This window comes from Lissotriton helveticus, chromosome 12 (genome assembly GCF_964261635.1).
Source record: "Lissotriton helveticus chromosome 12, aLisHel1.1, whole genome shotgun sequence".
NCBI lineage: Eukaryota > Metazoa > Chordata > Amphibia > Caudata > Salamandridae > Lissotriton > Lissotriton helveticus.
In genome coordinates, this window is record NC_136073.1 from 834743887 (window position 1) to 834756302 (window position 12416).

Sequence of the window (12416 nt, forward strand, 5' to 3'; positions counted from 1 at the left end):
AGGTGTTTTTTCTTTTGAATGTCCATTTGTATTTTCGGTGCCGAGATTTTATTCGGATCCGATTTCTTCGGTATCGAAGATGTCCCCGGTGTCGAGGGTGTTTTCGACGCCGAAGCGTGCTTCGGTGTCGACATGGACTGCTTCGACTTCGAGCTTTCCTTGACTTGGTGCTTCGGTGTCGATGTGGTCCGTTTATCGGAACCGGAACCACTATGATGGGAGACCGAGTGTTTCGGTTTCTGTTTCGTTGCCGGGCTCGAAGGCGGGGCGTTGGAAACTTTTTTCGGTTGTCTGACCGGGCTCGAAGGCGGGGTCGATACCGTGGGGGGTCTGTTTTTTGGTAAAGGGACGTCGTCACTCACGGTTTGTTGGACGTCGATTTCCTCGACGTCAGACTCGTCCGCTTCAGACCCCGCCTCGTCGGCCTCTTCTTCCTCCTCTTCTGGGTGCTGGTCCTCGAACAGCTCCGGTATTGCTTGTGACTGCATTCTCGATACCTCGTGTCTTCGGGCTCGACGGTTTCTAATCGTCGACTTTGAAGAGAACGCTGCACGGGCCTCACAGTCCCTGGATTCGTGTTCAGGGGACAAGCAGAGGTTGCACACCTCGTGTAGGTCCTTGTGTGGGAACTTAGCACCACACGTTGGACATTTTTTGAATGGAGTCCTTTCCATGGACTACGTTGAGTTTCTCGTAGTCGTCGTCCTTCGAACCGCGTCGGTATGGAGTAAAGTCGCGTTCGATAACGATACCGTCGATTTGGAAAGGAATACGCGCCGGTTATAACCTTCTTTGTTGAAGTCGGTCCGGAGCGCTTCGATCCTCATCCGAACCCGATGGCGGAAAAAAACAATCTAAGGATGGAGCCGATGCCCATGCGCACTAACACCGAGAGGAGGAGTCATCTATGACGACAAAGACTTCTCCAGAAGAAAAACAAAGTGCAATCATCCGAGCCCAACACCAGATGGCGATCTATTCATAAATGTACCATCTGCAGCCCATATGCCTCGAACAGATTTGTTTCGCTAATAGGTAACATCAAGGTATAATTCCTAAACATGATCGGGTGGATCTTCTTTTTTCCACATTACACGTACACATTTTTAAATGTACAAAATAAAAAAAATAAAAAAGGGATAAGAGGAATTTCCGAAGAGCAATATTGGCATGCTCACTATTGGAATCTTTTGTGGTATCGATCATGAGTGCAAGGCGAAAAGGTATCCGCTCTTGTTATACGAGTTCCAAAAGCTTTTTTAGCTAATACCACAATGGGCCACTGAGGACGTCCTTAAACCCTCTGTAGCTCACCTGACGTGATGACTAAGACTGTGGGTGGGTGAAGAGTCAGCAAGAGGCCAGCTTCGGCCTATGGGAATTCTGACTCTTGAAACTTGATTAACCAGCAGAATGTACACTGTGCACTTCTGTTTTATGTGTTTTATGGTTTATGAGTATATGCAAGACAATGACAAATCCAGCACATTTACACACACAATGAGGCAGATCAGTAGAGCCAGAATAAGAAAGAATGTTAAAGTGTTTTTCACACAGACTCTTCCACCCACCAATTTGTTTGGACATTCAATAAATGCGGAGTGATATGGGTATTTTTAAAACCCCTGAAGAGCTGAGGAATGACAAGAAGGTTGACACAAGGCAGAGTGGGAGACACAAATATGTCAAAAGAAGTGCAGGAATACGGGAAATGAGCACAACGGGGCACAGCTCATAACCAATGAGACAAATACTCGCTACCCATGGCCTCTTTTAGGACCACTTGCTTTGTTGTACACATCATGCTGGGCAATTTTATGGCATCATATAAATACACCACCCATGGATCATTTACGGTTAGTCAGTAGTTAACAGAGCATCACTTAATGGACACAGAAGAAAGACTTACCTGAGAGTTCTGCCAACATGAGATATCAAGGATTCTGTGGGAAGAAAGACCCAAGTATTATTTTAACACATTTATTCTCGAAGACAAATCATTCAGTATATTATATATAAATATAAGAAAGACTTATTTCACCTTAATGGAAGAAATATCACAATTTTCAAAATGAAAGTACTAATCTTGCGATGGTAAATAAAATATGTTAATTAAAACACAGAATAATCTCTAGCTGTATCATGAGTTCCTGTGAAATGAAATTGGAAATCCCTATTCAGAAAATAACTTAAAGCGTTTTTAAAAAAGTAGAACTGCGGGAAATATATGTGTATTTCTAAACTCAACTTTTTCCAAAGCATCGAGTATCTCCTGTGAAGCGAGAAGCTCGACAGACAGTACTCTGGAGTTGTCGCTTTCAAACTTTGCATCTTCGAAATAAAGATAGAAAATGTCAAATAAAGGCCCCCCGTAAGTAGTTTGGCAAAATACGAAGCTGTCCGGGGATCTGTCGGAGGCGAATCGGACGCAAACACCTTTTAATCAGAGAAAAACAGATGCAGATGTGCAATTAAAAGCCAGAGCCCGCAGTCTTGGCTCTGTTTGCACTAGCCCACATTGTTTGCAGAGTAACAACGGTTGCCAGGGGCGACGCCGTCCACTCCCGTTTCCAAGAGCAGGTTGCCGGGCAACCAACAGAACACTTCCCAAACCAAACAAAGGCATCCCCCAATCCATCCCGGAGCTCTCCCCCAGCTCACATTAACCAGACCTAAAAAACACTAAAATATGTAATCTATTATTTTCAGAAGCCAAACGAGAATGGACAAATCGGTGGGTCCTATAGCAACACAAACAGGTTTATCGGATTTGCTCTGAAACACGAGGAAAAAAAAGACAGCGCGGCTTTAGCAAGTTAATACATGTGCCAGTCACTCCTGAACCGCGCTTATTTACAATCAGTGTGAGCTTCTTTCGGACTGCTTTGCAGCAAACCATTGCGCAAGTCAAATTCCCAGCCAGACAACTACACCGGTGTGACTAATAGTGACGCAACAAGTCGACAAACTGCACAGGTAAACAATGTCCATAAGCGCCAGACAGCACTTGTTGAATGCTGCGGAGCCAATGATATCTACGCTTTTGATCAGTGGCTTGTACAGTGCTTACGCTACCTTCGAAGCGCTGCAGGTGCGAGCACTATAATTTACAAAGTGCTAAGTAGCAACTAGGCGCTACTGTAGCAGCTAAACATCTGCTAATACCCAATAGAGAGAGGTTTTCAGAGCCTTTCAAAAATGTCACACTAGTTCAATAAAAATACACAATAGTGAATGGTTTGAGATCAATGCAGCTGGGTGTTCCCTGGAAAGGTCAACTGTCAGCTTGGCTGGGACATGGAGGGGAGTAGGATGGAGGGGAGTAGGGTGGAGGGGAGGGGCATATAGTCTGGTCTGCGGTGGGATGCTATTTCACAACTACAGAACTGCCAATCTGAGCTGCTCCGTGTTCAAGAACTGCTTAGTGAGACCTGCCAGGTGAACGGGCACCGAGGCACTCACCACCCAACCTTCACTCGTTACTACTCGTTTGTAAATCTAAGGCAAGGCCACTTGAATTATGCGGCAGCTGGGATGAAATTATGCAGCAAGAAAAGGGAAATTATGCGGCACATTCAAGCAGCAATGTCAGTACTTTGTGTTTTTTTTTATAGCATCATGACACTATTTGGGTCAAAGTTTCACCTCATTAGAACCAATTAAATAAACGAATTCGGCAATCAGCAGCTGAAAGGTGGCCCATTTACCTCTGCAAGGATTCTGCAAATGAGCAGAACTGTCTTTAGTCATTTTCGATAGGTTTGTTCCCAAAACTATTTTTTGCAAATATATCCAAATATGGATTAAGTGTTAAACGCATAACTATGCAGAAAACGAAATAGCATGACAACATTCCACTAGCCCTTATCAAAGTGCTTTGGTCTCCAACACACAACAATTAGATTATACATGCTGTTTACATATGGCATGAACTGAAAAGAGTATCGACTAAAAAGACAGCATCGTCTAACAATTGTAGCAACAAATAAGAAAGCATGTTTTCCAAGGCAACAAAGTCGGACAATGCCCCAGTACCAACGGCTGACACCATTTTGTCAGCTTTAGGGCTTAGGGTAGCAAAAGGATGATCCGGTTCAACCTTTTCAAGTTTGTCAGAGTAGAGACGGTCCCACTGAAGAATGGAAGGGTGTGATGGGAGAGCGTAATACAGAGGTAAGGACAATGATTGATGGGCAGGGATACTATAAAGGAAGGAAAATATCACATAGTGTTCATCCAATTGTGGAAGGTTTTTGATCAAACGCAAAGACAATCCCAGTTTTAGTGAGCACTAATAGAATCCCTAGACCTGTCCTTTCGCCCAGACCCCCTGCTCAATACACTTCTATACATACAGCACACACTACCACTGAGGCGCTCCAGCCTCTACCGTGCATGCTCCTCAATTGTAGATCAGCAGTTCAACACGCCACTGACATTGCTGAAGTTATACTCGCGGAAGAATTAGACATTAAATTCCTCACAGACTCATGGCTCAATGACCACTCTACCCCCATCCTAGACCTTATCAACCCCCCTCCCCAGGCTACAACATCATCAGACATGACAGACTGATAAAAAGAGGTGGCGGCCTAGCTATCATCCATAAAGAAGGAATACAGTTTACCAGATAAAAATCCACAGAATACCTGACTCTTGAGTACCTAGGTGTTGAACTTCCAGCCAAAGGCACCACGCCCATCAAATTTCACACCATCTACCATCCTCCTGGTGAACGTACCCTCTTCACTGAAGAACTAACCCACCTAATAACTCATTTCTCCCTAACAGACACGGAAGACATGTTCCTGGGTGACTTCAATATCCACTGGAACAACCCAGAATACACTACAACCCAGAACCCCTCCAACCTGCTTGAAAGTACCAACCTCAAACAACTCTGCAGTGAACCAACACACAAAGGAGCAACTCTGGATACAATCATTACCAAAATTGAGCTGGTCTCTTTGAGATAGATTTCTCCCATTGACTGGTCCGACCACCACCTCAAACTGTTTAATATTGACTCACATGTCAGAAACCAACCAATACAACCTGACAAACGTAAGCACTGGACCAGGAACATCAAAGGAGTCCCCATAACTGACTTGGAATGCAGGATTCATGCCCATCTACAACCCCAGCCTTCCAATATGACGGCAGACGACCTCACAGCCCACTTTAATTCCACACTGACAGGTGTTAGATCAAGTAGCACCACTCAAACGCAAACATTTGATATCTACTAAATCCAAATCTTGGTTCAATACGGATCTTAATAACGAAAGAAGACAAACCCGAACGGATTTGGAGACTAAACCCTTCGAATCTTCACCTAGCACAACTTCGATCAACCCGGTCGGCATATAAAAAACACATTTTTAGAGAAAAGGCCACTTTCTTCCACAGCCAACTAGACCAGGCGAAGAATAGACCTAGAGAACTCTTCAACATTGTCAAAAGTCAAACAAACAGAACACCCCCACAAGAAATAAAAGCCACCAAAAATCGATGTGAAGAAATCGCCTGCTTCTTCACTGATAAAGTCGCAAAAATTGAGCAATACTTCATCCAAACCTCAAATCCTCCCTCCCTTGCATCCTGCCCCACTTTAACCACCCCGGACCATACAGATCGAAATCTTACCAGGGACAACCAGACCCACTTCCAACTGAAAAATGACACTAATTGGTCTAACTTGGAACCCAAGTAGGATATCAAAGTCTTCAATATAATTGCAAGCTTAAAGCCTTCGTCCCACACTATGGACCCCCTCCCATCCACAATAGTAAAAAAAAAACAACATAATTGCCCCTGTATGGACAAAAATCATCAACTCCTCTCTCACATCAGGTTGTGTCCCAGACTCCCTCCAGCTAGGACTAATCACACCCATACTCAAGAAACCAGGGGCCGACTCCGAGCTCAACAACCTCAGACCTATCTCCAACCTTCAGTTCCTAGCTAAAACATTGGCGAAGTGCGTTCAACAACTTAGCAAACATATTGACGATTTCAACCTCCTCAACACCTTTCAGTCGGGTTTTGGGAAAGGTTGTAGCACCGAAACAGCGATGCTCAATATTACAGATGATATCCACAGCGCCTTAGATGAAGGTTCTGCCTGCCTCCTCATCGATTTATCAGCTGCATTTGACACAGTAAACCATTGAGCTTTACTTGAGACTGAAGAACCGAACCGATGTGGCATTAATGGCACAGTACTAGAATGGTTCACTTCCTTCCTTCAGCACCGTTCGCAGCAGATTAAAATCAACTCCTGCCTCTCTGTACCAACGCAAGTCAAACTTGGAGTCCCGCAAGGATCCATCCTATCAGCATCCCTCTACAATCTCTTCATGGAACCCCTTGCAATTATTTTGAAACAAGCAGGGGTTAATTACCACCTATATACGGATGACACACAAATATACTACAAAATCAAATCGCCCAGTGATGTCCGACACCTCAATGTCACGCTTACCAAGATCCAGTCCTGGTTTAACGCATACCACTTAAAACTGAACCCGGACAAAACGGTATGAATACTGTTCTCTCCGAAAAGTAACCACCAACCAATTCAAGTCTGGCTCAAGGAGCATGATGCTCTAAACTGCTCCCTCGTCCTATCCGACTCAGTAAAGTCACTATCCATTACCCTGGACAAGAACTTGTCTATGAAGGACGACATCAAGAACTCTGCGAAAAGTGTGCTTTACTCTCTAAAACACCTCAAGAAAATTAAACCTTTCATTTCTCAAGATGATCTCAAGACTATTGTACAATCTCTAGTCCTTTCTAAACTGGACTTTGGAAACGCCATCCTAACAGGGTCACCAAAAGCTCACCTAGTCCCACTAAGGTCAGTCCTTAACATGGCAGCCCGACTCATAACTGGTGTAAAAAGATTTGAACACATCTCAACAATGCTCTACGCACTTAACTGGCTTCCCATGGAAGGTAGATGTATTTTAACTGACCTGCATCACTCACAAGGCCCTTCACACCCAATCCCCAAACTACCTAAACAGCAAACTAGTAGAAGCAGGGAAATCCAGAACTCTGAGAAGCACCAACTCACGTCTTCTCATCCCTCCAAAACTGAAAAAGAAAACTACTCAGTGCTGGTCCTTCTCTGGCAACATTCCTAGAAAGTGGAACGCACTCCCAATCTACCTCAGATGCAACCCCTCCTTCTCTTGCTTCAAAAAGGACCTGAAACTTTCTCCTCAACCAATACTTTACCAACCAAGGCAACCGTCCCAGACATCAATAACCTAGTGGACTCCCCACTCACTGTGACCTTCAAGGATGGTGGTTTTCTGACTGTCAGCCACCTGCGTCTTTCTCCCCCCAATGGATGCATAAGTATTATGTCTTTGCTTTTGTTTTTATGCATCCTCATGTACTGCGATGTTATGCAATTCTTTTTCTTTTCCTTTATGTATGTAAAGCACTCTGATAACCACTGGTCTAGCTAGCGCTATATAAAACTTTATAAAAATAAATAAAAGTTGGCTCTACACTTTACCCCCATCATTGCAGTGAAATGAGGATGCTTAATTTAACTGTTGGGGTGAAAAACAATTAGCAACGTGCAGAGGAGCGTGTTCTAGATATCATTTGTAGTGTAAGCGCATCTCAAACATAAAATGTTGTACACTGTGCAGTACTGCAACCGGTTGCAATAAAGAATGGATAACAGAGACCAGAATCGATAGGTGTTAAACACAGATCTAGGCAGCACAATGTAGAGTTTTTATACATTATGTTACTCTTGCTTTCCATTATAATACTGATCTACATCAACCCCTTTTATCTGCCCCCTTTCACTTGGTGTCCAAACTTACGAGCTAGTTCAAGTTATAAATTCCTTTTTTTAGGTCTCCCTAGAGTCCTAGACAGTGTATGCGCTTTTTGTTTGAAAGCTTTTGTCTTTAACAGTGGGCTTTAGAGGCCACCAATTGCTTACCATTGGCTGGCTTCATTGTGATTCTAATTTCACTACTTTGTAGTGGTCAGCTGCCACAGGCTTCCTTCCTATTCATATATTTGTCCCTCCTAATGATCGTACCAAAGATTTCCAGGTGGATGACCATCTCCTTGTTTGATTTTCAGGGGAAGAGAAAGGGAAGGCAATTCAAAAGAGCCCTCCCCGAGGGATAGTTGTCTACATTAAGATCTGCTACACAATGGCCAAGAAACAGCCCCCAGAGGGCTTAAGAGGTCATTCCACCAGAGGTACGGCTGTGATGACTGCGTTAGCTAGAGGAGTCCAGGTCTTGGATCTCTGTCAGGCAGCTACGTGGGTGTCGCAGCACACGTTTGCAAACACTACTGCCTCAACAGTGAGGTCCGGTGAGATGACCACTTTGTCTATTTCGGTCCTCCAGGACTTTCTAGTCTAAAACAATCTACAGACCCACCTCCGGGGAGAGATATTGCTTCCATATCTATTATAAGGTAAGGAATCTGCGCCTAGAAGTCTCTATCCGTTGAACAAGTTACTTACCTTTGATAATGCTTTATCTAGTAAAGACTATCTAGGTGCAGGTTCCTCACTGATGCTACCCCTCCCCATGTCTGCTCTTACTTACAAGATTTTTTGGGACCACCAGCCACTATTCCTCAGCTTCACTCTGTGCTTCTGGTGTGGAAACAACTGATCAAGAACAGAGGTCAGTGCGTTTGGGTGGCAGCTATGTAGGCTCAGCGCATGTCACTTCCGGTGCAGACGATGCCACGTGGAACCGAACGACACCACCAACCGATGCACAAGGGGAATTGCTCAAAATATTTCTCGAGCCAGTCTGGTGACTGGGAATATTCAAAGGTGAAAAATTTGCTGCTAGAAGTCCCTGTCAGATTTCAATATTTACTATTATATTACATATGAAAATTCATTTCTCATCAGTTGTTAAACTGTCTGTCTCAAAGTGATTACATGGTCTCAGTCCATTAATTCAGTCAAAAACACATACGTATTTGGCACAGATACCACTGTTAGTACAAGACGTTTGTTATTCCTGGGCTGTAGTCATCAACACGTGTTCTACAATGTTCTACCACTTCTTCAGGGCTTAACAGTGCCACAAGTGTGTATATCTTAAGATACCATGATGGAAAATTCACACTTTACTTTCAGTAATCCAGGCATGTCTGGGAGGCCATGTATCCTCATAACGAGCAATTAGGAAGAGCTCAAATTTGGATGAAGCTTTTCTAGTGCATCCCTGACATCATCAAAATATCCATACATAACTAATCTGCTGCCACAAAAGCAAATAAAGGCTATTCAAGTCACATAGAGAGCAATCTTATATTTCTGAAAGTCACGTGAGAATTCCCTATATATCAAAGAAAATGATGGAATATGAAGATATACACACTTGTGGAACTGAAGTGCCCAGGAAAAAATGTTAGAACCCTGGAATGAAAAGGATTGACTATTACGAACGGTACAATCAATGTCCAATAATTGATTCTGAAAAATGAATAGACTGTCCCTGTATAAAATTTTTGAGACGCAGAGACTTAACTGCATTGCATTTTAATTAATTGATTTTGAGATGTAAAACAATTTAGTTTAAGGCCTAACAACCTGACTTTGCAATCTAGACACCTGGGTTATGACAGTAACTTCACCATTTGCCTCCCCCCAAAATGGTTTGATTCTCGAAAATGATCATCTCCCTGTGCCTATACACTTCTATACATAATGTTGTCTAGTATGTTAGTGATGTAAGATGCTCCTGAACCCTCGCCTCCTGAATTCAGTTATCCGGTCCTCACTGTAGCAACATTTCAATTCAGATGCGGTTCTTACCAAGGTAAAGGTTCTCTTTTGCTCTCCGTTCTTGCTGTACATGTACGAATCCCAGTAACTGATTTGTAAATTGTTTAATAAATAGCGGCTATGAATACTGCTAATGTTGGGTTTATAAACGATGTATTGAACTTATTTATTTTTTATTTTGGTTTACTTTTTTAAGGTTTTCATTGTTTCTTTTATGTATTTAATAAAAAAAAAGAGTTCCTTATCCTCACAGATGACAGGGTTTCAGCAGAGCAACACAACCTGCTCATTACCAAGCAATCGGGTCTAGAAATCTAGGAGGAAAGGTGAAGGTGGGGGTGCAGCATCTACTGCGCACGCTTTTCAAGTACTTCATGTGGTGCAATCACTTTGGGCTGGTCTACCAAACCAAAGATTGCCATAACACCACAAAATACACAGCTAGAGGCTAAACAGACCCAGAGGGTATCAGAGATTACCTAGACACAAAGCAACTGCACTGCCCACATGACCAGGACACAGTTTTACTTCCTTTGTTAATATTGCCATCAAGTGAAGCTGATGGAAGCTGGGGATCAATGAGCTTGGTTTCTTAGTCTCCTATAAATACAGGCACTTTTACAATGCTCGAGATATTTCTTATGTCATCGGACATGAAAACAGATCCGGGAGACACGGATCTGGGCCATTGGAAGCTGGTGGCGAATAATTAGCCAATGAAGCAGAGTAAATATGTGAATATGGAAATGAAGCCATACACGTGTTGCATGCCTAGCTTGTTTTGTACCAAGAGCTATGTTTGTCCATGCAGTTATATTTTCTGTAACAGCAAGCCTATCGCATACAATATTCAAAAACTCTGGGACGTGTAAATCACCCAACCTGCTTTGTCCCATGTACCACTTCCGTGTCCTTTTTGTACGTCATGCCCGAACAAAATTTTACTTGTCGGTTCGGTTAAAAAATATTTATATGGGTACAGCAGATGCATTTTTTTTTCATCCAAATAGTTACCTCTCATTTCAATTTGCTAGCTAAACTTTGGCACAAACTCTCAGAGTTGAAGACTGAGTGGGGCAGTTTTTTAACGAAAGAAATTTGAGATAAGAAAAAAACTCGTCTTTGTTGATTCAAAGTTTATATATAAAAAAAATTCTGAGAGGACATTCCCCATAGCGGTTGGATGCAAGCAGGGGCGGCTCTAGGCTCATGGCGGCCCTGGGCAGGGAGCGTAGGTAGGGGGCCCTGAAGAGGGGGTCCGGGCGGGGCGGAGCCCCCCGGATCTCAGGAAGGGGGTCAGGGTGTTTGGAAGTGGCCAAATCCCTGCCACTGGGGCCGCCACGCAAATATGTATCCATCCTCAGAGGATTATTATATTAAGGATATATATTGGCGTGGCGGCCCCTGGGATTTGGCGGTCCTGTGCAGGTGCACAGCTTGCACATGCCTAAGGCCAGCCCTGATGCAAGAGCAAGGTCTAGGCACTGTAAAACAATTATAGCTAGCACGCAGTAGTTTGGAGGTCAAAACCACACTGCTCTAAGAATGATTTGGAAATGTCGACATTTTGATAAATAAAACAATGTCGACATACACCATCATAGAAACGTGACAGGGCAAGGGCCATCAACCCCCACGACTGGCTTGGTCTACTGTGCAGTCCTACTGAAACCGTGAATCAGGGCGGCTGTCTCTTTAAGAAGATGAACTTATTTCACCTTTCACAGGTCCCCTTCCCTCACTGCACCCCATCGAAAGAAAAGCTTTCCGTAGCCCTTTTCCACCGCGCAGCCCACCTAAAACAACTCCAAAAACACACGGGCAGGATTTTCCTCTGTGCTCTGCCTCTCGCCGGCTGCTAGGCAACCAGGACAGTTTTCGTACACAAGTTCATTACGCATCAAATGCGATTCCTCTGTACGTTTGGGCTCGTTAAATTGGCTGCCTTTGAGGGCGAGCGACATCAAGAGCTGAAGGAGTCTGGAGGGGAAAGGGGAGAACTTGGGCAGCACGTAACATTACAGCGACTTGTCCGTGAAATGCCACACACAGACCTTTACCAATCTCTGCAACCTGCTGCAGCTTAATAAAAACATCACCAAATTAAATCCTGAATGAGCCCCCAGAAAATACAACGGGGAGAGGCGGGGCTCTTCATTTAACCGAATATGCGCGATTCTATTCCCATTTCTGTCCCTGTTATCAGACAAATAGACATCAAGAAAATTTGAACAATTCACTAATCCATCAAGTTGTATGGTTACTTCCTCTTCTAGGAGTTTGCTGGTTACCAGGAGTTTTCAGCTGTGGTTCAATCTTTGTGCAAGCAGTTTGTTTCCTAACTATTGAACAAGCACAGGCAAATTAACTAGCTTTTTGAGTACTAGACACCAAAATCCAGGCCAATGCCACTCATTTTCAAAGACCACAGAATGATAAAGGTTGTCGTCAATGGCAAAGCTGTAGGTGAATGGATCAGCGCTCAGCTCAAAGAACATTAACTGTCAGTCTTTACACATATTGTGCTGATGTCTGCACGCTGATGCATGCCTGGAATCACACATCCAATTGTAGGTGGCTTCAGGAGTTCGAGAGACAGACTAGAGACTTGATTTCTAGC

At 43.7% G+C, this 12416-nt stretch overlaps 1 protein-coding gene across 3 annotated transcripts in view; it reads right to left on the minus strand.

The window, feature by feature from the left end:
- The window catches only part of RFX2 (regulatory factor X2), a 125950-nt gene that overhangs the window by 90090 nt on the left and 23444 nt on the right, over positions 1-12416 (minus strand). For all 3 annotated transcript variants that reach the window (XM_078670661.1, XM_078670660.1, XM_078670658.1), the window contains exon 2: positions 1910-1943. In XM_078670661.1, coding sequence (XP_078526787.1) covers positions 1910-1928 — 19 coding nt within the window. In that variant the 5' untranslated portion in view covers positions 1929-1943. The remainder of the gene's footprint in view (positions 1-1909; positions 1944-12416) is intronic.